Genomic DNA, 14923 nt, shown 5'->3' on the forward strand with positions numbered 1-14923 from the left:
GTTGTATAGAATTAAGTGATTAAAATGATAGAGTCTATCCTATCATTAAGTTGGTAATTTTGTATGAATGAAAATTATTTATTAACTTTATCTATAACAATATTAAGTTTATCTAGGAGGTATTAGAGGTTGTTTAGATAAGTCATAAGTGAGAAAATCGAGTCCAAAGGAATCTGTACTTATCCAGAGAAGAGGTTGATCTGAAATCTGTTACTGCAGTGAAGAGTTATCGTGAAATGTTAGCATTCTGTTAGGAGACAACTTCGCGACCGACAGCAGAGTCCTACTGCAGATCAAATTCTTACCAGACTCATTCTGTCAGTAGAGTCATACTGCAGATCAAACTTCTATCAGATTTGTTCCGTCAGCAAAATCCTATTGCAATTGGAATTGATTTTCATATTGTTTATTTAAGGGATCCTATTGGTTAGAAGCAGTAGAGATTCAGATCTCTGCATATTTTCTAGAGCACTTTCCAGTGCATATTGTGGTGAGAAAATTAATTAGAGAATTTTTATACTGTTTCTCTTAGAGAGTGGTACTTGAGTGTCTTGAGAATTTTCTCAGTGTTTTATCTCTCTTTTTGAGCGCGTACATACTCCATGTTGGAGAATTGATTGGTCGAGTTTTACCCATTGGAGTTCTAGGAAAAAAACAATGTTTGAAGATCATCAGAGGTTATGGTTGCTATTGCAGTAGAAGACAAATAAGTCATTTGTCTGGTCAAGTAAGAGTGTCAATTAACAAAGGTTTTGTAATTGAACTTTACTTGTAATTGATTTTCAAATAATAAAATTGATTTTTCTGGGTTTGGCTGCTCTGTAGGATTTTACCTTTAAAGAGTTTTTTAAAGGGTTTCCATTCGATACCAATCTTGGTGTTACGCATTTCGTTTATTTTATATTATTGCTTAGTTAATAAATTAATTGCATGATCGACGACTAACCAATTTGTTGAGTGAATTGATAGATATTTCCGCTGCGTTACAGATGTACTTGGGTAATTTCATAAAGGAATGAGTGGTAGAGGAAGGAGTGGTGGGGTTGAGGGCGATATAGTTAGAAACAGTTGCAACCATGGAGAAGGGGCGGTAGCCTTAGGAGATGTTTGAGGAATGAGATGAGATAAAATTTTGTGAATAGTAGTAACATGGTTTGTGAATACCTGTGAGATAATTTAAGTTAGGCCTTGTTTGGTCACACAGTTTAGATGAGATGAGACATTTTGAATAGTAGTGAGATGAGATGAGATGATTTGTAAAAAAATTTGTGTTTGGATAATGAGATGAGATGAAATAGTTTTTTCTTTTTGAAATTTGATAAAGGTATGGGTCCAACCAATGACTAAAAATTATTTTATAATTATTGAGTAATAGTTATGAATATATTAATAAAAAACTAATATTTATAATTAATTAAAAAATATACCATAAATAAATTTATATCTCAAAATATATATTTTTTAATCGGAATTACTCTATATTCCAACCAAAAATTAAAATGGTGGGTTTTGGCAGAAGAGATAGGCGTGAACAGGGAGGAAGAACAATCTCGAAATGGGATGAGAAAAAAGGAAAAGTGCATTGTTTACATAACTTTTTACTGTTTATGTGAGTTTTGTACTGTTTATTTTATTGTTTATGTCAGTTTTGTACTGTTTGTTATACTGTTTATGTTAGTTTTTGTACTATTCACTTAACTTTTTACTGTTTATATCAGTTATTAATTTCAAAACGCCAATGAAGGCTAAAACGTAGAGATAAAATAAAAACATCACACTGGCCGTTTGGATACCCATATGAGACTTAATGTTTTATGGGAGTTAGAGAAATGAGAGAAAAAAATAAAATAAAAATATTATAAAGTTAAAATATTGTTAGAATATAATTTTTAATATTATTTTTAATTTGATATTTGAAAAATGTTGAATTATTTTTTATTTTTTGTTTGAAAGTTTGAAAAAATTGTAATGATTAGTTTGAAAAAAATTGTAATTATTAGTTTGAAAGTGTTTGTATTTAATTGATATTTAAGAAAGAAATGACTTGAGATGAAATGAGACGGAGTCGGATGAGATCGAAACTATTTCCAAACATCCCCTAATGGCCCTGGTACTAATAAAGAAAATGATTTTGGAAAGTTGGAGCAATTGTAGAGAATGAAAGTTTATTTCGTATATATTATTTTGAGAAATGATATCTGTAATCGTGAGTATGCAAGTGCCGTGCAGTCGTAAAAAAAATGAATAAATATGAAACTCACATAAAAATAAATTAATTTTTTAATGGTGAACCCTAATCTTTTTCAAAGTGACTGCATGGCATTTGCACATTTCATGACTGTATGTAGTATTACACTATTATTTTACACTCAATGCTAAGGCATATATATGAGACAAAAGTACATAAAGATTCCATGATTTATGGGATAACTAAATAAATGTAAACAGAGTATAGAAGGAAATGTAGTGCAGAAGGAAGCAAGCAATGTCACCTGAGGTGATTTCTACAACTGATTTGCTGATTGTGTGTTTACTCTATGCTGGAAATCCTTGCAAACTCCTGTTTGAATCTGTTTGGATATCGAAAGTATTTCATTTCATCTTGTCATTATAATATTTTTAATTTTTTCACACAAAATATAATAAATAATTCAATTTTTTTAAATCTTAAAATAATAATAATATTAAAAAATATTATTTTAATAATATTTTATTAAACTTTCAATTTTCATCTAAAACTATTTCATCTCATCTCAATATCCTAACCGCACCTAAATCGAGTTCCATGTCTAGAGTTGTTATGATCATAAAAGTTAAAAGATTTCTCAAATTAATATCTTAAAATTTTTAGGACTTATGGTTTGGTTGAATTTTAACGATTAGTATTGGAATAGAGAGTTTAAGTTACGTAGAGAAGAAATATAAACTAGCTAGCTTAAAATGTTTTAGTAGTACCAGCTTTTAAATGGTTGAATTAAAATGTTGTGGTGAGTCTTTTTAAGTGGGATTTCCAATATATGGAAAATTATATATATAAGATTTTCATCCTATTTTTATTTTATTAAAGTGACATTATTTATCAATATTTAAAATGAAAAATTAAATTCTCAAATCAATAAGTAGAATACACATAATAAAATATTTATATAATATAATTTAATAATTTAAAAATTAATATTTAAAATTTTAAATTAAATCTTACTATTTAAATAATATGAATAGTTTATTATACAGACTTACTTAAATAAAATAATTCATTTAAAAGTATCTCTTCAGACAAAAAAAAAAAAAAAAAAAATCATTTATATAAATTATATTATTTATTTATTTATTATATTTTTTTAACCTACTTAAATATTTTTTTATTTCAATATATTAATAGTGAATGAAATGATTATGATTCATGTTGACGTAAAATAATTGCCTATCAGTTCTCTTTTATCCTCCCCCACCCCGATGATCCGATCCTTCCCTTACCCTCCCCCTCATTTTTCTACCAGCGAGTCCCAGACCCCCCCTCTCTGCCGCCAAGCCGCTGCTCGCTATCGACTCCGACGTCTCCGGTCGCCGCTCACCGACAGGTTGAGCTGTTCTTGGAGATCGTTTTGAGCACACTGAAGCAATGTGGAAGAACGTGTTGGTTCTGGGTCTTACTCTTTTAGTTCTATTTGGAGGTTTCTCATTAGTTTATACTACTACTGCAAGTGGGGGAGGTTAAATTCCGTGAGTGTTTATGAAATGGTCGTGATCACTCAAAGCATTGAAAGCAACGACCAAAACAGGTATAGATATCCGGAAGCAGCTACACTTTCTTTGTTATATGTTCTGGGTTGTTGTCTTAATGGAGGGGTTCATGGAGATGTATTCTGAAATTGTGCGCTCTGGGACTTGTGTGTGCAGCGATTTCGGACAGTCCGATAATGAAGTTTGAGGGTGCGTATACTGTGGAGACGGACGGCGTCCGGCGACGTAGGCGTTAAGATAAATGGGGGGTCTAAGAATTATCTTGATCCTATTTATAGTCTTTGGTTACCAATACTGCAACACTCAACAGTTATTTAGATCCTCTCGAGATCCTAGAATAGAGTGAGCATCATTATTAGTTATACTCTTTCGTTATCAGTACCTCAACACTCAATAGCTCAGTTAGATCCTCTCGAAATTCTTAGAGGTAGAGCCCTGATGGCTGCTGGGTTTTGAGAAGTAGAAATTAATATTTGGAGTTTGGAACAAATATATGCTGCAAGTTAGACATTTGGATGGGATGGGTACGTATCTTCTCTCTCTCTTTTCTTTGAGCAATATTAGTTAGAGTTTTTGAAACATTATGGCAGATGTTGGAAATAATCCCATTCCCAAGTTGGAGATTGGATTTCTCATGAAAATTGGAATGGCCTTGAGGAAATTTTGTGCAGTATTTAAGATTTTGAATTGAGTATTACATACTTCCTCTTGTGAATTGCAAAACTACAAATGAGAATTCCATTATATTATTTTTTGATAAGTAACATTCCATTATAATTTACTGTTCACAAAACCACACCAGCAGAAAGTGGGAATTGTTCAAATTCCTTCATTGTGTTCTTTTCGATTGAGCACGATCAGGTAAGAGATCCCTGGTGATATCTTCGATGAGCCCACTGAAAACATGCTTTTCCACATCCCTGATAACATCGCCCTTTTCTAGCAAAGCGAACACCATGTCATTCCATCCCACGTCCCACATACAATTCACGTCAGGATCACCATTGTGGACGTCGATCTCAAGCATTTTAGGTAAATAATCTTCGATGTCAGCTTTGGGGTTCCCATTCCTTCCATATAATTTCAACGTCTCACAATCCTTATGCAACTGCTTGATCAAACCCTCCAAAGATTTTACTTTTGTGGCATGGATTGATAACTTCATGCAAGGATTAACGGTGAGCTCTTGTCGTCTTCCTTTGCGTCTCATTAATTCATACCCGCAATCTAATATGAGCTTGCTATCTTCGTCTTGATAGTCGTGAGTGCCACTTGCATGAAGAACATCAAAAGGAATGTTTAGCTTGAAAAGTGCCTCTGCTGTGTTGAGGAATAGTTCACTTGTTATCAGTATCTGCTTTAGGAAGTTTTCACTTTCTGTTAATGGCTCATGCATTCCTGATTTGGGAACTTTATGGTGATCTAGTAGTGAGGCGTAAGAGATGTCTCTGCTCTCTCCAATGGTTCCTGCAACATATAACACTAACTCTAAGTAGGAAACTCATCATTTTCTTTTCATGAATGCATGATGTGATGGTAGTTTATACACATTATGTATCTTGTTCCTGTTATTGTTTAAAGTAAGGATGTATAATGATTTTAGAAGTTGGCATGGCTTGAATATTATAGTATTATGTATGCTTTATGTGCTTATGCAATGGAAACTGTGTTTTTCTTTTCTATTTGTGGAGTGGAGTAAGGCGTTCCAGAAACATAATGATTGATGTTGCTCTGAGCTGATCTCTTGTTAAACCTTAACAAGGAAATTAGAAAGATTTGGTGGCTCTACATTGCAAAATTGTGCTGGAGAATGAACAAGAAATTATTAAAATGGGGAGAGGCGATCAACATTATGCTAACTATTTACTTTGCTCTGGGTGGATATGAAGGGCAAAGATTTCTACTTCTTGAAGGGCGATGCTTAATTAAAGTGTAAGATTTCACTTACCAGAAATTGAATTTGTTGTAAATTTGCAACCCTTGAGTCCATCTCCATCAAAAGCAGGCGCACGATCTTCCTGATCATAACTAATTTTTGAGAGCATGTTTTGACTCTGCATAAGACTCAATGAAACTTATGTGAGCTCGCTACTGAATTTCACAGGGGATGGCAAAGAAGTAGGTTGTAGTTTGAATAATAGATACATGTGTGGTTTACATGAAATTGAAGTTTGAGAACTTAATCATGTATTAACACTTACGCTTCCTTTTGGAGGTAGAACTGGTTCTTCTAGGCTTTGGCATCCATCTTCTGGAGGGCTGTACAATGGGAAAGCTTTTTCAGCTTCTTTCATTAGTTGTGCCACATTCAATGGTTGGATGCTTGATGCTGATTTGTTGGATTTGACAATATGTGATTCTGCTTCTTTAGACATGTTGGCTCTAACTTGTTCAACTCCTATATAATCACTGAATTTGTCATTCCTTCTTGGTTTCACTTCTTGCAAAATGGAGCTCTGATGTTTTGATGACCTTACAAAGTTTTGTAGTGTTCCATTTCTCCGGGTTGCTACTTCATCAATCTTTCTTGGGGTCTCACTTTTATGTGCTTTGGTATTTTTTTCCTTCTGTGTGGCTGGTACGTAAACAGGTTTTCCCTCCATAAATGGTGGAATGCGAGCTTTTTCCCTTACCAGTTGAGATTCTGGATCTGTTGGAGAAAACTTCTTTTCTGAGTTCCTATTCTCTAAAGCTTTCATGTGGAAGTTTAAGTCAGGAGAACTTTCTTCGGCAACCAGATCTTCACGGTGCCTGCCATTTGGAAATCCTTCGGACTGCGCCGCATGAATAGCTTCTGTAGAGCCTTTCTTACTTGATGTGGCCTGGTTCATATGTTGGTGTTTCTTTTGCAAATTTGTCACATCAGACGGGGGTTTTGCTGAAGTCTTAAATATCAGTCCTCTTCCTCTTTGTTTACTCATCTGCAATTTTTGGTTTGTACTCTGCTGTTCTCTCTCTTCTCCCTGATTCTTTTCTCCTTGTTGCTCTGGTTTCTGGAGAATATACGATTGTTGTAATCCGGGACTGTTCTGAGACTTTTCTTGGTTGTTTGAGAGAAGAAGCTTGTTCACATATCTCTTTTCTGGTTGAAGCGTGGATTCTTTGTACCCTGTTTTTCCTTGCAGTATTACTGCAGCTTCTGATCTTTTAAGTGCCTGTGCTTCCATCTGCCGCATCTCTTGCCTTGAAACTGGTTCCTTGGTTTTGCCCATTCCTGTGCCTTTCTGTTCCCTGTTCTTTATGTCATCCTGTTTTCTCTCTTTGTCCTGAATATTCTTTTGACTTCGGGCATTCTGATTTAACTGGGCTATCTTGTTTTGCTGCTTTTCAGTTTTTAGGGTGGCCTTCTCTGAGCTTGTCCCTTGTTGAATTTGTTCCAAGTCTTTCTGCAGTGAGTTCTCATTATGAATAATCGCCTCAATGCTGGAATTTCGTGTAGGCAGGTTTTTCCCTCCTCTAGACACAAAGGTTGGGTCCAGCATCGCATGATTCCTTTTAGCGTCCATCACTTTTTGTCTTTTGGGAGGTTCAAGATTAGTAGTATCTTTGGTCTTCAGTATTGCATTCTTCGTGTTTCCACGTGCCGTGTGCTGTAAGGGCACCCCTTCTGTTTTTTGCTTGGGATTCGAATCTGTTTTTCTGGTGATTTTTGTGTCTCCTTGATGTGGAATATCATCAAGCCCCATTAATTTTGCAATCACACTTGAAATCCTCCCCTTTTCTGGTTTGGATTGAGATGAACTTGAGTGATTCTTCTGTTGTGGGAATGCACTAAGAATCTTTATATCAGGGCCATAGCTAGCTGATTGCTTTTGAGAAGCAGATTTAAAAGTAATTAGTGCTTGACTTTCAAGGTTGTAGTTAGTAGCTTCTGTAGCGTAAGTCAGAGCTTTCAGCCTTTGCTTGACAGTATTCCTTTCGACTTCTTGGATGTTAGGAGAATGCCTTGAGGACTTGTCAAAGGAGAACCTTGGTCGGTCAAGCTGCTTCTGCTCAGCTACTCTGCTAATGTTGTCTTCATTGTCTTCATCCTCCTCCAGCAATACAATCCGATTTTTCCTGTTTGGGTTGACCATGTGTTCGGAAGCTGCTTGCAAGTTTACTAGCATCCGCAAAGACTCTTCCAAATCCATAGCCCCTTTTAACAGTTCCTTCCCAATTTCTATTGAATATCTATCAAAATTAAGGCCACCAGAGCAGGCTTTTAGAATCTGGTTTAGCTTCTGTGCCCCTTTCGATATTTCTTCAATATGGAGGTGAGAAAGAGTAGGGAAGCAATTACTGGAAGGCCTTTGTCTATCTGCATTGCTTCTCTCAATCTTGCCAATGTCTCTGGATCTCCTACCAATTTGGTGCAGAAAACCCAACATGGGATTATTGCCAGAGGCATCTGTTTGTAGAATTCTTCCATTCTCAATGGCAAAAGTGAGAGCCATGGACAGATTCCCTATTTGTTCTGAGCTCTGACCTCTTGCATAAGGAACAATCTGTTTTGAAGCTTCTTCAATGATGGAAAATCTATTGCTTCCACTAGATCTATTATGTATGTTTGTTGCTCTGGCACCATTCTGCAGAAAATCAACAATTGACTAAAGGAAGTTCCCGCTCTGCGACAATTATTACAAACAGATTGCACCGAAGTTAGGCATTATAACTTACAGTTTCAAGTGTTTTCATATCCCTGGATCCTTTATGGGTCTGCTTGGAGTAAGCATAAGCATCTGTACATACACAAGATAGAGTATAATTTTCAGCTTTGATTGATTAACTCAAGGTTCTATTGGCTAGCCAATGCTCGTATATTTGTGCAATCTAGTCCGATTATCCAGCCGTGTCTGAACTCTAAGCGGCATTGTGTTGATGACTATCGGCAATGGGGGGATCTCAACTGTAGAAAGTCTTTCTTTCTTTTTAGATTTTGGAGTTTCCCTAGTATTTTGTGTGTCTGTTGAAGGACTGATGTCTCCGTAGTGCACATGTGCATGCAATATACTGTTACACCCAGTTCTGTTTTGAAGAAAGAGAAGCAACCTCCCCTCTCCCCTCTTAGGGTGAAAAACTCTAATTCATAGGGTGAAAAACTCTAATTAATTATGGAGGGAGGAATCAGAGAAATTTTCATCCTATGGTCAATCGCTATGGATAATGCCCTTTCTCCACTATCTTCAATTCATTAAGTTGAAACATCTACTTTGTTTTCAAATATTAGCATCCAGTTAGTTAAATAGTCAGGATACTTTGATATTTAAACATCTCCACTATTTTCACACAATTTTATCAAAATTCTTGTTAATTGAAGCTAAGAATAAAAGTTTTTTGCACATGGGTACATGGTTTAACTTAATGGTATCCAATGGATGACTAGTCTGTATAATTTTATATTTCTTGTCTATAATTCTTTCAATCAGAATCATCTGAAAGAAAAAGAACTACTTCTTGTGGCCGGTAAATAATCTTTTATGGAACGTTTCATAAGTCATCGTGTATAGATGAGTAAAGTAAGTAGATATTGCTTTATCATTTTGTTTATTTCTTACTGAATCTGCAAGGTGCTTTATCTGATATTGATTTTTAGTTTCAAATGCTAGTTTAAACTTCTCATAAGCTACTGGTAAAACCTGCTCTTGTTATTGCTCTAGTTCATCAAATTATTAGCATCATACTTCATAAAGAATGTAAGAACTTTGTTCACAACTTCAGAAAGAAGACAGTACTTTGAAGATTGTGTTTCATTTTCTTTGCTTGCTTGAAGCAATTTAAATGCCTAAACTTGCCTGGACATAAAGATTATGTCTAAATGCAAACACTATACATACCTATAGCCTTTGGTTTTGAACGATTTGAGCTTTGAGATGTGGCTATTCGTTCCTTGCGTAGCCGGAGATCATCCAGCAGCTTCTGTGCAAAATCCGATCTCTTCGCCATATTGCTCTTGCAATTGGATGTCTCAGTGCAGCACACTTTTGGCAGCAAAAATAAAAGAATGTATGTACATTGCAGGCTATTTGTTTTGCAGAAAAGGGGAGGAATGTTGTGTTTCTTTGGTTTTTTTAGTTGGAAGGACTCTTTCAGAGTTGGGTGGTGGGAGGGGAAGTCCAGTCCAAAGCCAATCCAAGAGCACTTTGAAAATCTATCCTGAAAGGTTGACGTGAACGTTAGATCTCTCTCTCTCACATCTGGGTGTCCTTGCTTGTATTATAATCCAAGCAATGGCAGAGGTGCCAAAGGGCTTATATTCCAAGCTTCTTTGTGAGCAACTTTGTTCTTTGTTCTTTTCTATATTTTATGAACGTACTCATCACTATTTGCTATTTTCCTGAAAGGTATGCACATTTGTTGCCGCACAACTACATACTTGATGATGATTCTGAGGAGAATTAGAAATGTAGTTTGTTGGAAAGAAATCTAAGGTCGTTGTAAATTGGCATACATCGATGAAGTTGGGATGTATAATTTGGAGTTGGTGGAATGTCTTCCAAAGTTCCTGTCAGGAAATTCATCATACGACTTGTGGACTTTGTGAGAGAGAGAGAGAGAGAGAGAGAGAGAGAGAGAGAGCTTCTTTGCGTGAATGAATCAATTTGTATAAATTCTAGAAACTTTACTGTCCAGTGGCCTCCAGTTAAAAAAATAAAATAACAAGGATTGCCTAGATGATAGAGCTTTTATTATGGTTAAGTCGTCGATACATAAATATTCTTAACTCATTTTATCATTATAATTTTTTTAAATTCTCATATAAAATATATTAAATAATTTAATTTTTTTTAAATTTTAAAACAATAATATTATTAAAAAATAATATTTTGTTTAATTTATCTAAAATTATTTTATCTTACTATCCAAACGAATCCTAAATTTGTTTGCAAGCCTATTTATGGACCCTCTAAATTATTATTGGTGTAAAAGCTTAAACTTTATAGATTAGTTTTCATGAAAGAAGTATTCATGTTTGGATAGTACCGGCCACCCGTGAGCGTACCCTAATGCATTTTAAAAAACAATTTTTTTTTAATTTTTTTAATATTTTTTTAATATTCTTAACCATTAAGAAAAAAAATTAAAAAAATATTCTATTTTACTAATAGCCACTTCCTTAATTATTAAATAAAAAAAAATTAAAATACTCAAATAATAAATTTAAACAATAACTTTGAGAGACTTCTATAGCATTTTTCATTCGTGTTTTGATACTTTTTGTTAATATAATAAGTCTCACAGTAATTGAGCAATCTAGGACAATCTTCTCTTGACCGATCTGATCTGACCTGACCTTCACTTCCCTTCAAGAAGGAACTTTCTTTTAGAAATAGAAACTATCTTCTTCTCAAGAGCACCTTGAATTCAATCTAAGCTTATAAATACTATAATTTATCTATTTAAACTAGATAACATAGAGCGAGAGATACATGAATACCTGAAAATAAATGATATTTATAGTTATAGAATGTAAAAGCACTGAGCATTCTTTTTGAAAAAAATGAATAAATATAAAATTTATATAAAAAATTAATTTTGTAATGATGAATTTTACTTTTTTTATAAGAAGTGTGCGAGCTTATATAATCTATAATTGTTTCTAATATTACTGGATTATATATCTCCTAAATTCATGTATCTTTGTTTTATTTTAGATTGCTGAATGTGGATAAAATCTGAATCTTAATCCCAAAAAAAAAAAAAAAAGTAATCCTGAAAATGTACGTTGGATACCATTATGTAACTCATCTTACCAGGCAGGTGTTGTCTGAGTGAGCACCAACTCTCTTCAATGATCATGTACTGTTAATTATAGATTACAAATCATGAGGATTTCAACCTTTTCAAGTACATTAAAGACATCTGTATTAAAGTTTTAGAATTTTCATTCATCAAGTGTTGAGTGTTCATTGATTATCCATTGTTTCAAGTACGAACAGATAGAATTTTGGATAATTAGGTCTAACATTATTTTCAAATGAGTCATCACGACATGACAGATATTATATATATATACATATATATATATTAACTGTTTATAATTAGGGGAATAGTTCGTGCGCCTTTTTGCAATGTTTTCCAACCTTCGACTACCACACGCGTGAACAGCCTTGTTTGAATATTGAGTTAAGATAAATTAAATTTTTTATAAATAATAATAAATTAAAATAATAGAGTGAATTTTATAGAATCTATCTAATATGAGTTTAGATATGTTTAGATATTAAGATGAGTTTATATGTATTTATAGGAAGTTAAAAAAATTATGGATCTGCGTGTAAATAGGTGTTAAGTTGAAAAAAATTATAGGTCTTACATGTAAAGAGGTGTTAAGTTAAAAAAAATTGTGGGTCTCACGTGTAAAGAGGTTTTGAATTGATATGAGTTTAGTAATTTGAGAATTAAATATTTGGATGTCAAACTCAGTTTAAAATTAGACTGATCTTAATTCAGTTTAAATTCCAAACGGGACTCAGAGCATAAGGGGCATGATGACTTGATGTCATCTTCACCTTCCTTCGGCTTATCACCAGCAGTCTGCTTAGGGTTCCAGACTCAACGGTGGCAACTAAACACGAGGGTTGCGCTTATTGAGGGACTTAACCCAACATCTTACTACACGAGCTGACGACAGGCATGCACCACCTGCGTCCGCGTTCTCGAAGGCACCCCTTTCTTTCAAGAGGATTCGCGGCATATCAAGCCTCGGTAAGGTTCTTCGCTTTGCATCGAATTAAACCACATGCTCCACAGCTTGTGCGGGCCCCTGTCAATTCCTTTGAGTTTCATTCTTGCGAACGTACTCCCCAGGTAGGATACTTAACGCGTTAGCTACAACACTACACGGGTCGATACGTACAATGCCTAGTCTCCATCGAGGCTAGGACTACTGGGGTATCTAATCCCATTCGCTCTCCTAACTTTCGTCTCTCAGTGTCAGTGTCGGCCCAGCAGAGTGATTTCGCCGTTGGTGTTCTTTTCGATCTCTACTCATTTCACCGCTCTACCGGAAATTCCCTCTGCCCCTACCGTACTCTAGTTTGGTAGTTTCCACTGCCTGTCTAGGGATGAGCCCTGGGATTTGACGGCGGACTTAAAAAGCCACCTACAGACGTTTTATGCCCAATCATTTCGGATAACGCTTGCATCCTCTGTATTACTGAGGCTGCTGGCACAGAGTTATTCGATACTTATTCCCCAAATACTGTCATTGCTTCTTCTCCGGGAAAAGAAGTTCATGACCCGTAGGCCTTCTATCTCCAAGAGTATCTCAACTACTCTCAAACACTCTCACTACTATTATTTACTTTATTATTACTTTTTACCTACTTTTTCTACTATTCATTATTTTTCACCTACTTTTTATTACTATTCAATATTCTATTATTATTTATTATTATTTTTTTATTACTATTCACAAATATTCTTAATACTTTTTAAATATTCTCACTACCTAAACGTTAAACTCCTCACCTCCGAATCTTCTAGATCTCGATCTCACCGCCTAGTCCGTCGTTGTGTGTGGCCTATGCACGACTCCACCGCATGCAAGGGACCTGCCAGCTTGGGTCGTTTGGTTCTATCTATCTTTCTATGTTTTAGCTTTTCTTAATCAAGGATCTCAAAGAAAATGAAAATGGCGTAAATATCTTCGTCAACAATTCCGTAATAGACAATTGCAGTGCTTCCTTTGCGGATTTGGATCACAACTGTATTTAATAAATTCAGCAGTTAGATTTTACAAGCTTTATTATGGCTGTCCGTTCCTTGACTGAACAAGAGCTCGAGTCTAATTTATTGGTTTTATTGCTATTTACTTCTAGAGAAATGATAGTTACAGTCGTGAGTGCATAAGTATTATGTAATTATTTTGAAAAAAATAAATAAATACAGAGCACTCATAAAAAAATAATAATTTTTTAATAATAAACTTCATTCTTTTTCAAAACAACTATACAATACTTATGCACTATACGTTACATGCAGATTACTCTTATTTTTATTTGTAGTATTTGTATGCACTCCATAGAGTTTTGTCGAGGTCTCTCACCCTCATTTCTTGTATTATCTTTTTTAATTTTACTATGGAAAAAAAAGGCAATAACTAAAATAAACCAACAAAAAGTAAAAATAAATGATTGGCATTATCCTTTTACTCGCAGTAGCCTCATCGTTACATAGAGCATCAAGTTTGGCAACCAAATTTCAATCAATCAATAAAGATTATTTTGAAATTTTCTTCCCCATCTCATCACTCACTATGGTTACATAATAAATATGTACATGTGTAATTTTCTCATTGGTTGTAGTTTTGTACAGATACATACATAAGACCTCATTTGTTTTCACAAATAAGATGAGAAGAATTGAGATTAAAGTTAAAAATTAAATAAAATATTATTAGAATATATTTTTTTAATAATATTTTTGTTTTAAGATTTAAAAAAATTGTAATAATTAGATGAGATGAGTTAAGAGAAGTTGTAAAAAGAAACGAGACTTGTTCCATGGTTAGTCATTGTAAATGATTAAAGAAGAATAGGAAGTAGTGGTTTCTCTCTTATGTTGTATGGTATCAGAATGAATACCTTAAGAGGGTCCATTACAATGACTTCTCCTGCTTCCGTAATATGGATGATTTTGCCAACTAGGGGTGTTCATCCGAATTCTGATCCGGGAACCTGGATTTCAAATCCAGGCTGGAATCTGGATGGATCCGGGTTTTTGAAACCCGGAAATCCGGGTTTCGGGTTGTATTCAAATTATTATTTTCTTAAGTAAAAGTCTTTATTTTATTAAATTTTTTTTTTTTCTGAGAAGTTAAGTTCATGAAACGCATAATATTTGTGTTCTAAAAATATTAAATGCATGCAAAAGAAAAAATAAATCCAATATTCATCTATGCATGCATCACAATGCAATCCACTACATATTACACTATTGGTATTTATAAATTACATTACCAAACACAAAATTACAAGAAATGAGTTACAAAATCAACAACACGGTCTTTTCATAAGTGATTTAATCTCACACCAAAGAAGCTCCCCAAAGAAGCCTTTGATGACATTTCCCCAAAGAAGATCCCAGGGATGCCTATACCTTAGTGCCGATGACGTAATACCATCTAGTTCTGTGTTTTCAATTACATTCCTTATTTCATCAGGAACTTTTTCAAGCTTGCCTAACACAAATTTCT

General features: G+C 34.3%; 1 protein-coding gene and 1 long non-coding RNA gene across 3 annotated transcripts; one reads left to right on the plus strand and one right to left on the minus strand.

The window, feature by feature from the left end:
* The first annotated feature begins 3419 nt into the window (after window positions 1–3419).
* On the plus strand, window positions 3420–10206 carry LOC121242729. 2 transcript variants are annotated; one of them, XR_005935951.1, is made up of 3 exons: window positions 3427–3782; window positions 3901–4268; window positions 9745–10206. It is a non-coding gene; the product is annotated as an uncharacterized LOC121242729 (long non-coding RNA). The 2 variants fall into 2 exon arrangements; XR_005935950.1 differs by lacking the exon at window positions 9745–10206 and having other exon boundaries at window positions 3420–3782; window positions 3901–4405.
* LOC121242728 lies at window positions 4473–9814 on the minus strand. The gene is made up of 5 exons (XM_041140672.1): window positions 9561–9814; window positions 8404–8465; window positions 5946–8312; window positions 5693–5798; window positions 4473–5211 (listed from the first exon to the last, which is right to left on the minus strand). Exons 1-5 carry the CDS (start codon window positions 9667–9669, stop codon window positions 4574–4576), a joined length of 3282 nt encoding a protein of 1093 aa, XP_040996606.1. The 5' UTR covers window positions 9670–9814; the 3' UTR covers window positions 4473–4573.
* Window positions 10207–14923: the final 4717 nt, after the last annotated feature.

The sequence above is a fragment of the Juglans microcarpa x Juglans regia genome, chromosome 8D, assembly GCF_004785595.1.
Source record: "Juglans microcarpa x Juglans regia isolate MS1-56 chromosome 8D, Jm3101_v1.0, whole genome shotgun sequence".
NCBI classification, from domain to species: Eukaryota; Viridiplantae; Streptophyta; class Magnoliopsida; order Fagales; family Juglandaceae; genus Juglans; species Juglans microcarpa x Juglans regia.